General features: G+C 35.9%; 1 protein-coding gene across 1 annotated transcript in view; it reads left to right on the top strand.

Annotated features, from left to right (window-relative positions):
* ANO3 (anoctamin 3) overlaps positions 1-14,615 on the top strand; it is a 398,246-nt gene that overhangs the window by 296,777 nt on the left and 86,854 nt on the right. The window contains exons 9-12 of the mRNA XM_039218371.1: positions 1,586-1,717; positions 4,126-4,232; positions 6,817-6,872; positions 10,647-10,768. Of these exons, the coding sequence (XP_039074302.1) occupies positions 1,586-1,717; positions 4,126-4,232; positions 6,817-6,872; positions 10,647-10,768 (417 nt within the window). The remainder of the gene's footprint in view (positions 1-1,585; positions 1,718-4,125; positions 4,233-6,816; positions 6,873-10,646; positions 10,769-14,615) is intronic.

The following is a 14,615-nucleotide window of genomic DNA, read 5'->3' as shown; positions in this document are numbered from 1 at the left end:
CAGTTAGAATCTCATAAGTAGTGTGGAAATATTGTGCTATTTTTAAGTTAACATAATTACTATAGTCACTCAGAATTAGGTTTTCAGAATCAATCTCTAGAGTCAATATCTCTTTCTTTTGCTTTTTTTTCCTTTGCAAAGTAAATATGATCCCAATCAATATACATACATAAGAACTGGGCTATAACTGTAATCTAAAGCCAAAACCAAAGTATTCTGATGTAAAATTCCCTGAAAACAGTATCTTAATGTCATGTGTCTGGTGTCTGTGCTAAACCCATTACTCTAAGTGCAGCCAGTGGATAACAGCATGGATATACCCTGGGAGCTAGTTAGAAATGCAGGATCTTAAGCCCCACCCTAGGCCTACTGAATTAGCTTTTTACCAAATCTTCAGATTATTCATATGCCCATCAGTCTTAAAAGTACTGCAAAGGCTCTGCCTCAACTTGTTAACAATCAAGCTTAAAAAAAGACAACAACTTACAAATCTCCAGCAAACTCAATGTTTTTTGATGAGTGAGGGAACTGAGGCAAGAAGTTAAGTAGCATCTGTCAGTTCACACAGCTACTGTGGTGTCATGCTGCCTTTGAACTGTTTTGCTTGACTCCAAAACCCTTGCATTTCCATCACAGCTGAGGTTCACAGCTCTGCTGAATAAGTGTGTAGTAGTCATTTCTGTCTCTTTCTTTCTTTCTTTCTTTCTTTCTTTCTTTCTTTCTTTCTTTCTTTCTTTTTCTTTCTTTCTTTCTTTCTTTCTTTCTTTTTTAAATAGTGCCTGCTATATAGTAGGCACTCAATAAATTTTTATTGAATGAATAACAGAGTCTCAACAATACCATCTAAAACTGACAAATCAATAACTAGAAATTGACACATATTTCAATTTTCAAGGATATAGTCCTTTCAAATGAACAGAAGTTTGCAAAAAATCAAATACACACAAATCTTTTTCTCTTTCTTTCTCTCTCTCTCTCTCTCTCTCTCTTTCTTTCTTTCTTTCTTTCTTTTTCCTTCCTTCCTTCCTTCCTTCCTTCCTTCCTTCCTTCCTTCCTTCCTTCCTTCTCTTTTTTTGGTAGGGCTACATTGCTGTAGATTTTTCAAAGAATCAGGGAATAATCTATAGCTACATATATATAGGTATGCATACATACATCTGAGCACTCACAACTTTGATAAGTGTGTCATGTTACTTTCATCGTGTTTATGTTCTTTCCTACCACCATCTAATATTTTTTAAGGATTAAGTAGAGCTTACAAAACAGATATAAGATGCACTGTATTTGTCTAGGAAACTATTATTCCCTGCAACTTTGACTCTTACTATTGCAGAAGAGCCCTATGATTCTCTAATATTTTCCACAAAATGTTTTGCATAAGGATAACCTAGTTACACTGAATTTAAACAAATGCAAGATTTGGTTTGTTTTGAAATTTATGTCTTTTATGTGGGAACAAGGGAAATGCATGTGTGTGGGTATGACTGTCTTTTTGGAACTCTTTTTATTTGTTTTTGGAATGGTGATGGAAGGTAGGCATGACTCTGGAATGCAGCCTAATCTAGTTCATGTGACTTTGTTCCAGTGTGCAAAATTATTTTAGAAGGATAAAAAAATGGATGTCCCAAAACCCAATGGTTCTTGACAAGTCAGCTTTTCCACATCTGGAGGAATCAGATTGCTATACGGGCCCCTTCAGCCGTGCACGGATTCACCAGTAAGTTCACATTTCTTTTTTGTCCACCACCTTTCAGTATCTAGGGGTTATTGATAAAATAAAGATACCTTGGAGCAATTCCACTGTTTGCCGAATAAGGCAGAGAATATATCATTTTATTAAAATGTTTTTATGCTTAATTTATGAACAACACTCAGTGAGCATTATTAATTCCTGATTAGCTGATTTAGGGACATTCAGGCAATGAATATAGTTAATTGTAAATTCATGGGCTGATAGTCTAGCTCCCTATTCTTTCAAAATAATTAGGATTATTATATTATAATATATAATATTATATATTATTATATATAATTAGGATTATAACTGGGTGGTAAATACCAGTTAAAGTAACAATAATAGAATTGCTATTAAATAACATGAGTGAACATGTATTATTCTAATTAATAAATTATATATAATTATGTATAATGAATATGTATTTATTAGTTTAACCACTTGAGTCTACTTGTATTAAACTAAGCTGAATGAGAGATTTTTTAGGGATTTGTTGTATAACTATCCCAACATGTCTCTATTCCTAAATTAATTCAACTAATAGTTATTGAGTTTATTCATAATACAAATTGAGATATGACACAGTCTCTATCTTTATGAATGTTGAGAGGCAAGATGAAATAAATGAATTACATCAAATATTTGAGAGAAGAGAGTTTCCCATTAAATATTGCTTCTGTAACATGTCTGGTGGTCTGGAATCCTGTTTCATCCTGTCTCTCAAAGCTCCAACAGCCCACACTGTGCATTCCCCTATCTTTATGTTTATCCTATTTTATCTAATTATTACTTTACATTTTTGTCTGCCCCACCATACCAGGAATACTGTGAAGACAGGGACTGCTTAATTGTTTATTTATATTCCATGTGTTTTCTCCTTCTATAATGTAGCTCCATGAAGAAGAGGAACTTAACCCTCTAAAGAAATATCTGTTCAGGGAATTCTGAATCAATCTAATGGAAAAGAATTGTGTGGACATTGCTTCTGATTCTTAGAACTAACAGAGCACAGAGTAGCTATGTTAACTTGGTGCATATCTAAGTAGAAAACAAAAAGCACAATATCAAAATGCTGGAGGCTACTCAAAGAGACAAGTATACAGATTAGCATGAAACAAAACAGAGTAAAATCAACATGTTCAGAAAGACACAAATATAATGCATGTTTTTACAAGAGAGGGAGAAGTGACATCCAGAGGAAAGGACCTAGGAGGCCTTTTGAAGAAGATAGTCCTTTTCAACAGATAAAAATGTGGAGGGAGGTAGAGAGAGGTGGGGAGAAAGATACCAGAGACAACGAAATCGTGAGGGAAAGAAACATGAGGTTTTAAGGTGTGATAAATTCTACGATTTGACAGACTATCAGATGCAAGGAACCAGAGCTGTAGGGAATTATTGAAGGAGAGGCTGAAATACAAAATAGAAAGCCTGAGAAGAATATAAAAAAATTTACTTATGCACATAATGCTGACACATGAAGAGTAGGAGTGCTCTAAGAATCAGAACCATGTTTGAAAGGTCAGATTGGAAATTGGACAGCCAGTTAAGAGGACATTCTTTTCATAATCTAGGCATTGAGACCTAGTACCTCAAAGCCAGAGAGAGGCAAGGAGAGTAAGTTGATTAGTTTCGCAGCTATTTGAATATGAATGGTAATGAGAAACCAAGAATCATAGAAGACCTAATACTTCAATACTAAGTGCCAGAAAAAAAAAAAAGGCAAATTATTGTCATAGACATAAAGCAACTAGAAACAGGAAATGGTAGAAGTTGAGTAAGGTCCAGGATGCTTCCATTTTTTTTTTGAGGCTGCCAACATATTACAAAGTAAATGCTAGAAGCAGACCCTTCCGTTACTGTCAGGATCACCCTTTTGCTCTTTACTCATTTGGCTCTAACATGGCTCCTCTTTGCAAAGCTTCCTACATGGGGAAAGTACAGGGCATGAAGGAGAAGAGAGAACTATTATAGCTCATTGCTGAAGTTCTAAAAACAAGGCAAGTTAGCTTGGAAGGTGTGGTATGGGCAAATGACATCAATTTTTAATATGTTCTATTTGGCACTACATTGATTCAGGTAGTACAAAATTTATGGGAGCCAATGGACAATCTAATGCTGTCCTTGTTTCATGCTAAACAAGAAATATGAGGACATCTGGGCTTCTTTATAAACTGAAAGATACTTAAATGAATATTTGATAATGTCTGTATTATTTATAAGTGTATTTTGTCTCTACCAATTGATTTTTTTTTAAGAGGGTGGTTTGATCTACTATACCTCTCATGCATTAGTTTTAATGGGGAAAACGGATGATGACCTAGGAACTTGTAACTGTTGCTGGACTCTGTGCACTGCTTTGAATATTAAAACAAATCCCCTTATCTTAACAGCTTCATAATAAACAATAAGGATACATTCTTCAGTAATGCTACTCGAAGCAGGATAGTCTATCACATGCTACAGCACACCAAATATGAAAATGGAATCTCAAAAGTGGGTAAGAACACAAACTAAAAATATAGAGAGGGTAGAATTTGCTGTTACTAATTATATCCAAAAATATTTATTTTAACATCTGAAGCTTTGCCTTCATGCATTAAATATGAGGATATAAACTCTAAGAATTTTGTTCTTCAGCCTTTCAATAAACAGAACTCAATAAAACAACAACAACAACTTTTTCAAGGGCATTTAGCCATATGTATCATATTAAAATGTGAGAAGTGCTAACACTTTGAAACAGAAAATTCATTTCTTGAAAATTTTCTCAAAGAAATAATCAGACTTTTGGATAATATATGTAGAAGTTTATTCATAGTGGCTTTGTTTAATAAACAAAGATTAGAGTAGAATAAAATTGGAAATAGTTCAACTGTCCATCATTAGGAACTGATAAAAAGTTAGGCTTCATTTTTATAAATGTATCCATTTAAAATTGTTATTATTAACTCAATTCTTAATTCTTAACTCAAATTTATCAAACATCTTTTCTATAATATGTATCACAAAAAGCATATGACACAGACCCCTTACTTCTGGAAACTGAAAATTAGTGGTTAGTTCTCCATTTATTGAGTTTGAAAGAAACCTATAATGCATAGTCATGTGAAAAAAAGAACAGAGTAAAAACTGTAGGTCTAAAAAAACCCAAATAAACAGCAAACTGTAAGTCTAATATAATCCCATTTCCTAACCACACTTTCATAAAAAGATAAAAGTCTGGAAGAATTCATATAAAGCTTTTTAGAAATTATCTCTAGAAGGTGAAATAACAGCTAATTTCAACTTTCTGAATTTCTGTGTTGTTTAAATGTATAGCAGTATGTTACTACTACGTGTGTTACAAAAGAAAATTGAGAGAATTTTACCTAGAAAAATTAAACAAAATTGCAAAGCTTACATAGTGCAGAGCAGAAAACAGTGGGTAACAAATAAGCTCATCTTTTAATTATTAAGGTGAAAATTACAAGACATGGAAGAGACCAAATGTTAGTTATGTCCTAAAGTTCTTACAAGTGAAAAGTTGATAGGCACTGGACACTTGTTCCAGTCTCTACTGAATTGTACTAAAATACAATGCCACAGAAGTAAAATGAACTATGTTTCCAGTCAGTCGTTTTTATTTTATTTTATTTTTTAATATTTTTTATTTATTTCTAGGAGAGAGAGAGCGTGAGCAAGGGAGGGTCAGAGAGAGAGGGAGATACAGACTCTGAAACAGGCTCCAGGCTCTGAGCTGGCAGTCAGCACAGAGCCCGACGCGGGGCTCGAACCCACGAACCGTGAGATCATGACCTAAGCGAAAGTCGGACGCTTAACCGACTAAGCCACCCAGGTGCCCCTCCAGTCAGTCGTTTTTAAAAAGAAAAGTTTGGATGTTGGTTCTCCCCTGATTAATAATTTATTTATTACTGAGTAGTCAAAATAGTTCATTTAGAAACTAAATGCTTACAAAATATTTAGCACCTCATTTCCACATAAGAAATAAAAATAGGGAAATCCAGAATATAAATTAAAAATGTGTCTAAATGATAGCATTATGTGCTTATGTAGTCTTTACGATATTTCAAATGACAGTAAAGATATTATGCCCTTTGTGGGACATACAGTATACACAGAAGAGTATAAAAGTAAAATTAAAATTAAAAATCCTGAAACTATTTGTCATTCTCCCAAGCTGATACTGAACATATATAATAAACTTGCATGATTCTGATAATGATATATATAATATGTTATATTATATACATATACATTATATGTATAATAATGATATATAACATCATTATTAGAATCATGCAGTGTTTATGATTTTTTGTCCTTTTTAAAGAGTATTTATGAATAGCTTATCAAGTCCTTTATTATGTCTATAAACATTGTAAATAGTTGTACAATATTCTATTATAGGTATTCAGTAAATTACAGTTATTTACTAAATACCTTATATAAATTGTACCATACTAATTAAATGATTCCTCAATTTTGGATGTATGCTTATTTCTTATTCTTTACCAATATAAATAATACTTCAACAAAAATTAATCCTCCAAAAATTTCCCCATATCGAGTCTTACAAAGACAGTAAGAGAGTGTCTGTTTCACTGCTCTGTCACTGAGATGGAGGGGATTTCAAGAAGTGTCACATATTGCTATTTGTCTCTGGTTCCGTATAAAGATTTCACAAGACCAATATCCTTTTGAGACTTTTTTTTTTTTTTTAGTGAAGACCTCCTTGGCTTTTTTGACCAAATGTTGTTTTGAGAGAGACAAAAAAATTGCTCCAGTTTCATGTGATCCCAGATAAATGGTATTAAAATGCCTCATATTTCATGATGTGGCAAAGTACCATATGTTAGTTAGTACCTTAGAAATCTCCATTGCTGAATGTTGTCAGGACAGAAATAGATTCTTTGGAATCAGTCTTTAACAATCCCACTGCCCTCCGAGGGGATGTGGCTATGGATGTCATTTGGGTTGGTTTAAGTTGTTAAGTCATTTTGTTGTCCAAGTATATGTATGTTGCCCCAGAGGGAAGTCTTCTTTGAACAGACTCATAAACTGTCCTTTTTTTCTCTTTCCAGGTATCTGTAAACTTATCAACAATGGCTCATATATAGCAGCTTTTCCTCCACATGAGGTAATTTTGAAATACAATTTTGATTTTAAAAAAGTTTCTCATACTCAAAATGCTGACTTTTTTTTAAATAAAAGTCTGGCTGCCCTCTCTTAGGAGGATTCAATCAGCGAGTGGCCCTGGACCTTTCTGAGTCCCCATTTTGAACTGTGGCTGAACACTGGCCCCTGTGCTCTAGACCCTTGTGCAATTTATCCCATATTAGGAGTCTCAGCCCCAGAGAGAACTCAGGAACATTGTTCAACCACTCTGACCTCCTTCTGTTCCAACACAGAGTTCCATGCTTGACACAGCTTGTGATCCATACCACTCCCAAACAGGGCAGGGTCTGGTTATACCTGACCTACTTTAAGATACTTGAAAATTTAAGGCAAACCCAATGACCAAAACCTACACTCCATTATTTATGTGATTCTCTGCCAGTTTATTACCTGTTTACCAATTTTAAGTAGAAATGCCTGCTCCAAGCTGTGGTGAATTCTACTGTTGAGTCATGACCGACATTTCAATCCATTTTGAACATCCTTTCCCAACAGGCATGCGCACGCACACACACACACACACACACACACACAATTTTTAAGGCGATTTTGCATTTTGCAATAAGAATAGGGTCTTTAGAGATTTAATGTCTGCAGTCTCAAAACCCATCACTTCTATTTACAAAGGCTGAGGAATTACAGGATGTAATCCCTATATCTGAGGAATTCACTGTCTGGTGAAACTCGTAAGGGATAAAATGCATTGAGCACTTCCTATCTGGCACTAAGCTCAATGTTTTATATATGGATTATCTCATTTAATCCATAGAACAACCCTTTGAGATAGACAATAATAATAACTGGGTTTTTTTTTTTTTTTAGCTATATCATTGAGGCACAGAAAAGTTAAGTATTAAAGGCACGGGCCTGAGCCCAGGAAGCTAGGCTCCAGTACTTGTATTCATTGTGGTATGCCTACTTACAGTAGTATAGGAATAATAGTAATGGGTAATATGATAGCTTGTTTCAGGAGACAGGTCCTGTGCACATATTTTCTTGTTAATCTGATAGTAATCCTGGGGGTTAGATATTATTATTTTCTCATTTTAGAGATGCAGAAACAAGGCTCAGAGAGATTAAACACCATGTCAGATTTGCCATAGTCAGTAAGGGATGAAGTGTTCAGTGTAGCAAACCTAAGGCCTTGGGAGAGCTTCATAGCAAAAGAAGGTTTGGTTTGTTCTCTGAGTAAGTAATTTCATGTATTGAACTAGTCGATGTTCTAAGAGTTTGAGACTTGTGTGAAATTTGGAACCTATTAGGAATAGATTGTAAATAATAGTCATTTTCCCATTTATTCTTATGTGTTGGTTGGAGGAGGGGACCATCATGAAGAATTAGGGGAGGTGGTCACTGAGTGCACATGGTCCTCTGAAAAGAGATGGAAATACATGGACCAGCAGGCGTCATCATTGGGTCAGTTTTCTCTTACAGCCACCTGGTGTCACTGTCAACCCAGAACAGTATGGTTGAGGTTCTTGAGCAGAATCAGAACAGTGATGTACTAGGGATTCTAAGCTTAGCCCCTAAAACCCAGGAAGTACCTATATCTGACCACTGAGGCTGGGAAGGAAATCAGATATTTTAAAAAGAATATCATGAATGACTGAAAGCTGAGATTTTGGTTCACCTTCCCTTACCTAATCTCAAGGCAGTCTACCTTAACAGGTCATTCTAACTGCACAGGCAAACAGATCTTCCCCAAGTATCCCATGCTTGAAATCTTGATTTTCACTTTCACTTTCTTAGCTTCTAATCTTTAGCCTTTAAAAACCTTGGGCTTTCTTCTCTTGGGGTTGAAAACTTGGACTGCACCACAAGAGGAAAACTTTTCTCTTCTTCCCTTTGGGGTTCTTGGGCTAGTCTAATAATTAAATTGACAGAAAGCAGGTTAATAGGAGAAAAGCAAATTTTACTTATGCATATATAGGATCCCCACAAAGACATGAGAGGCTCTCCAGCAGGCAGGCAATTGTGGTTTATATCCTATCCTGTGCTAAGAAGAAGAGGGCAGGTGTCTGGGACTTCACAAGGAAGGGAGACAATTCACAGGACAATGGGAGAGCAAATGTTGGGTGAGCCAGTGCTTGCCATGTCTTGTAGACAAGTATTTCTTGTGTAAAAACAATTATCTTTGGTAATACCTCTCTTCTTCTCATAAGCTTCCTATCTAAATTATTTTAAGCAGTTAAGGGGTAGGTAAAAAAAACTTCTTGAGTCTATTGGCCCTTAATTATCTTCAGCTTAGAAATAATCTACATCCGAAGGCGCATGTAGCTCTGTCGGTTAAGCGGTGGACTTTGGCTCAGCTCAGGTCATGATCTCACATTTGTGAGTCTGAGTCCTGAGTCAGACTCTCTGCAGTCAGCACAGATCCTGCTTTGGATCCTTTGCTTCCTTGCTCTCTGTCCCTCCCCTGTTTGTGTGCCCACTCATGTGCCCATTTGTACATGAACATGGTCTCTTTCTCAAAATTAAATTTAAAAAAGAAAAAAAAAAAAGAAATAGTTTACATGCCAGAATAGCACATCCTGAAGTGGCCCATCATTAACCCCCTCAGCACTTTACCTGTACTTCCATCTTCACTTAATCAATTTATCCATTTTATTAGAAGACCAGAAGTGAATTCCACATGTTTCTCATTTCAGCCTTGAGGCGTATGCAGACCATGATTCAAGGTGTCCTCTCTCTTCTTAGGCCGCACACCCTTGTTTATCTGGGCTCACTCAGATGATAGTTTTCTACTCTTCAATGGCCACAGTATTTCAAGCTCCCTAAACTAACTAACATTGATTATGTACTTTATATCTGCATAGCACTTTATAGTGATTATCCAGGCAGGACCTCACAAAGCTCTTCTATAGTGGAGTCATAAATATTTATTCTTATTCTCATCATCTATGTGAGGAAACTAAGGCATAACTCCACTTGGTTTAAATTTTGATGAAAGTGCTTATAAAAGTAGAATCACACATTGGAATGAGAGGGGATTTGTCAAATCCTGTGTCCTAAGTTTTTGTTTAGAAAAAAAGAGTCACCATATCTCTAGCCCTCCTTTTTGATTATAAGAACAAAGCAGTTCAGCCTTCAGGAAATACTATCCTCTATAAGGCATATATATTCTATGTGTCTGAAATTGCAACCCATGAAATAGTTTTTGAGAGAAGATATAAAGAATGTGAAAATGTTTCCAGTTTTGGAATATCTTATATAAATTAAGCTTTAAGGATTCTAGAATTTAAAAACTTGAGTAGCACTTGTGACTTAGACTTCTTACACTTTCTGATTGAACATTTGCTTTCTTCCTTTGCTTCATAAATGAAATCATTATTTTCTAGGACTGAGTCACTTATTAAAACAGAGTAATACTCTTAATTTCTGCAGTAAAGACTACAACAATTTCTCTCAATGATGGTGAAGGTGTAGTGTTTATTAAAAGACCAGAGGTTACAAACATTAAAACCTAAATTCTAGTTTACTTTAAATGAAAGGGATCTCATTGGTCTAAAAAGGGACTTTAAGAAAAGATTTTTAAAGAACTATCAGAATAATTTTAATGAAAGAGAAAAATATAAAGGCATTTACTACATCATTCCAGTGATGTGCTTAAGTTTACAATTAGTGAAGCTTTCAATAAGCTGTTAAATTGTTTTGTAAGGAAAACATAGTAAAAGCAATTCCAATTTAGTTCAAATATGCTAAGAGAATGTATATCAATTTATCTCATATGTTTCAGGGAGCCTACAAGAGTAGCCAACCCATCAAAACGCATGGACCTCAGAATAATAGACATCTATTATATGAGCGCTGGGCACGCTGGGGAATGTGGTATAAGCATCAGCCCTTGGATTTAATCAGGTAATGTGGATGAATTGAGATTAGAGCTCTATTATGCTGTTTTGTCATTTTCATAGACTTGGAATTATGTCATTTACCCACCAAATCATCTGTATCATTCAGGATGGAGTCAGGAAAAAGAAGCCACTATAGGGTTTTTCAATAAAAGAAAGTTAATTTAGGGATTTGGTTATACGGGGGGTGGGAAGGCTGAGAAATCAGGCAGGAATAGTGGGAAAACAGCGAAAAATTGCTAACAACCCTAAGGCTGGAGGGAAAATGGGATAGAGCATATTTCAGAGACCACCCTTTAGGCCCTTAGGCAGAAGCTCCACCATCCATGACTAGGACTGTCTGCAGAGAACTGAGTGTTGGAAGTGGAACCATGGAGAAGGCATGGCTACGCAGGAGGATGGCCAGGAAAGAAGGAAAGATCTTGTTTCCTCCTTCCTTCTATCTTTGACTCTTGGCTCAGCTTAACCAGGAGCAATTTATAATGGAACCTGTGTAATCTACTTCCATGTGAGAACAAACTAAAACAGGGAAAGGCAGAAAATGGATCTGAGAGCAAAGAGGAAAATGGCCAACATGGCATCTATGCATATACTTGTCTTTCAACAAAGATTTTGTGTGTATCTCTTCTATTCCAGGAAGTATATTTCTAGTGAGTAACTGCTCTCAACTTGAATTAATTTTCAGATACTGTCACATTCATGATTTATTTAATTTTGGTGGAGGATAATACATTCTTTAAAAAAAAAATCAGGGAAATATGTATTAGAAAGGACTTAAGTTTCTAGCTAACTTTAATATTCTTAGAAAAAAGAGCATTCATAAGTTTATATGTTAATACTTTTGAATTGTTTATGAATTATAAATATCAAGAATAACTCATAACGGTATCCCAGAAGAAAACTGATAGAACTGATAGAATAGAAGCAGTATCTGAAGAAAATTTAATAAACCAACTATATACATAAGTGTAAATAGTATCAAAGGACCAAATAGATGATGAGGATGAAACTTCCAGGGAGTAGCAAAAGCTGGATGTTGTTCTCAAACCTAAACTTAGAGGAACAAGGGGAAGAAATAGTTGTAGAACTGGGCAAAAACAGAAGAGGGGGATGCCAGACAGAAGCTATAGTCTCAGGAAGAAAGCAGCTCCAGGAAGACCATGCTCCAGGCAGGAGTAAGTCAGGATAATCAATACACCAATATCTTTTTGATCACACCCTGTAATCTTCTGCTGGTGGGACCTTCAGTTGGCCAAGAAGTCCTTCAGGAAACCAGAGGAAGGGAGAAGCATAAGTGATACATCACCTTCCAGTGATGAAGGTGAGCATCCTGGAGCGCATAGCAGAAAGGAAAAGCTTAGCACATCGATCTGGATGTACAAATCTTAATATCCAGCACCAAACCATTTTTATTTCAAACATTCAGTACTTGGCCATATCCAAAATCAAGATGTTTTCATTATAATTCTGTCAGTCACAATAAATTATCAGATTCTTATTTATGCAGGGGAAAGAATTGTTATTTTAGGGATATATGAGCACAGTGAGATGTGCTAGTTCACAGAACTATATTTATTAGGAACTAAAATGAAGTTGGTGTTTTCAAGAAAACATTTCAGCATCAATAATTCTCATATTTGTTGGACACATTGCCATTGCTGCTTCAGGCCGTGTCAGCAAGTGATAGAGTTATTTGGCTACTATTACCAACTATTTGGATATTGACATAGAAGGAAAATTTGCCTTATGAAAATCACATATTTTGTGTGCAAGTGGCTAAAGAAAGAGGGAGGAGATGAAGGACCCACCCAAGTGAAGGCCATAAAGACTATAGACGGCATTTCAACACATTCCTTCTCTCTAGGAACGTGCTTATTACCAAAATATAAATCAGATCAAAAGAGAGTGACTATGGGTGAAGTGTAGTGGAGAGTGACATCAAGAGCCACCCCCTATTCCTCCTTGCCTTGTCATGGTTTTTGAGATACCTCTAGAGATCCTAGAAGATGGTGAATGGATACCAATACTCTGAACCAAGGGGGTTTTCATCAGCCTTCTTTGCCTGGAAATAGCTTCTCCGTCTTCTGAACCAGATCTAAAATCTACTATAACCTAGGTGATTAAACCTAGCTGTCAAATAATATTGTTGCTCTTCTGAACTTCAACAGTGTGTAATCTAAAAACCTCAGTATAATGCTGACTGTATAAGGGAGGGTTGTCTGTGCAATGCTCTATAGTCATTATTATGAAGGCATTCCATTACATTAGCAATATGTGCTAAAACCCAACTCTACTTCACGGAGGAACACTTGTTAAAAGGAACAAATGGCTTTATTGAAATACTTTGTTAATATAAGTTTTCCTCTGAAGTAGAACATTATCATTGTATGTGAATGGACCACTGATCTATGTCTCCCAGGAGGAATCCATGAAAAACCAAAAATTTGGATATTTGATACTTCATGGAGGATGACTCCGTTTCTATACCTGGTAGAATATAGAAGAATTTAATTGACATAATACAGAGAACAATAATGATTTTCAGAAAGGGAAGTCTTGTAAAGGGAAAAATAACAAGAGAATTTTCTTCTCAGCAAGAATCACTACCCGTTGCAGTATTCCTAAGTAAACTGTAAAACACCGATTTTTAAAACTATTGCTGGGGCAAAACTGTGTTAAGTAGTCGTTTTTATTTTTATTTATTTTATTTTTTAATGTTTTTTATTTATTTCTGTGAGAGAGAAAGAGACAGCGTAAGCAAGGGAGGGTCAGAGAGAGAGGGGACACACATTCCAAAACAGGCTCCAGGCTCTTAGCTAGCTGTCAGCACAGAGTCCAATGTGGGGCTCGAACCCATGAACTGTGAGATCATGACCTGAGCCAAAGTTGGACACTTAACCGACTGAGCCACCCAGGTGCCCCTAAGTAGTCATTTTTAAAAGATAGAGGCCAAATAGTAGTAGAGAATTCAGAAAATATTATTTCTCACCACAGCTTTAGAGACTGTGTAGCAGTTAATACAGTCAGTAGACTTGGTGAAGAAAGAGCACTTGGGTAGTCATTAGAACCATCCTCTCCATCTTCCATTTCCATATAAACTATGTTCATCAGCTCAAGGGAAATAAAATACATTCATTTCCTTAGCTTCAATACTCCCTGTGGTGAGAGCTAGTGAAACAAGACACAGGTCCACTTTCAGGCTATTGCAGTCTATGAGGAGGAAGAAGGGAAGAGTGACAAGCAATTGTCTTAAAGTGTAAGTTTAGGACGCTGGAATGTCAGTGAGGGCAGTATAGGAGCAAAATCAGGGCTAGTTGACCCAGGGTTGTAGTGGAAGTCAGGGAAAGCTTCTTGTAAGAAGTGATACAAACTGATGAATGCCTACAGGCCAGGCAAGGTTGGAAGGTGAAGTGTAATATTCCAAAGTCCAGGAACAGCATTAACCAAGGAAAGAAGCATGTGCTCCAGGAACCACAAAGTTAACTTTGTTGTGGAAGGTGTAACATAATTGTGCAAATTGTGTCTAGCAGAAGGAAGTCTGTCCAAGGGAACAGATGGAGACTGAAATGGAATCTACTCTCAGCATTTACCTATAGGGGAGACTTTTTTTTTTATTTTCCTAATTCACACAAAAGCAGTTTGGTCTAGTACAGCTCTGTGTATGGAAATCAAAAAGAGATTCTACAAGGAGGATAGAGAAAGGCAAGAGATGACTTTTAAAGAAAGAGCTTTATGAGCCATAGTAAGAAATTCAACACAGAAAGAATACATTTAATAAAATTGCCCCTTATAATGACCATGTTTAAAGATAAACAGCATCACCATCATTGGGTTCATTAACAAGGGGTGATATT

The sequence above is a fragment of the Hyaena hyaena genome, unplaced genomic scaffold, assembly GCF_003009895.1.
Source record: "Hyaena hyaena isolate Hyena2069 unplaced genomic scaffold, ASM300989v1 scaffold_753, whole genome shotgun sequence".
NCBI lineage: Eukaryota > Metazoa > Chordata > Mammalia > Carnivora > Hyaenidae > Hyaena > Hyaena hyaena.
This window is presented reverse-complemented; position numbering and strand designations above follow the sequence as displayed.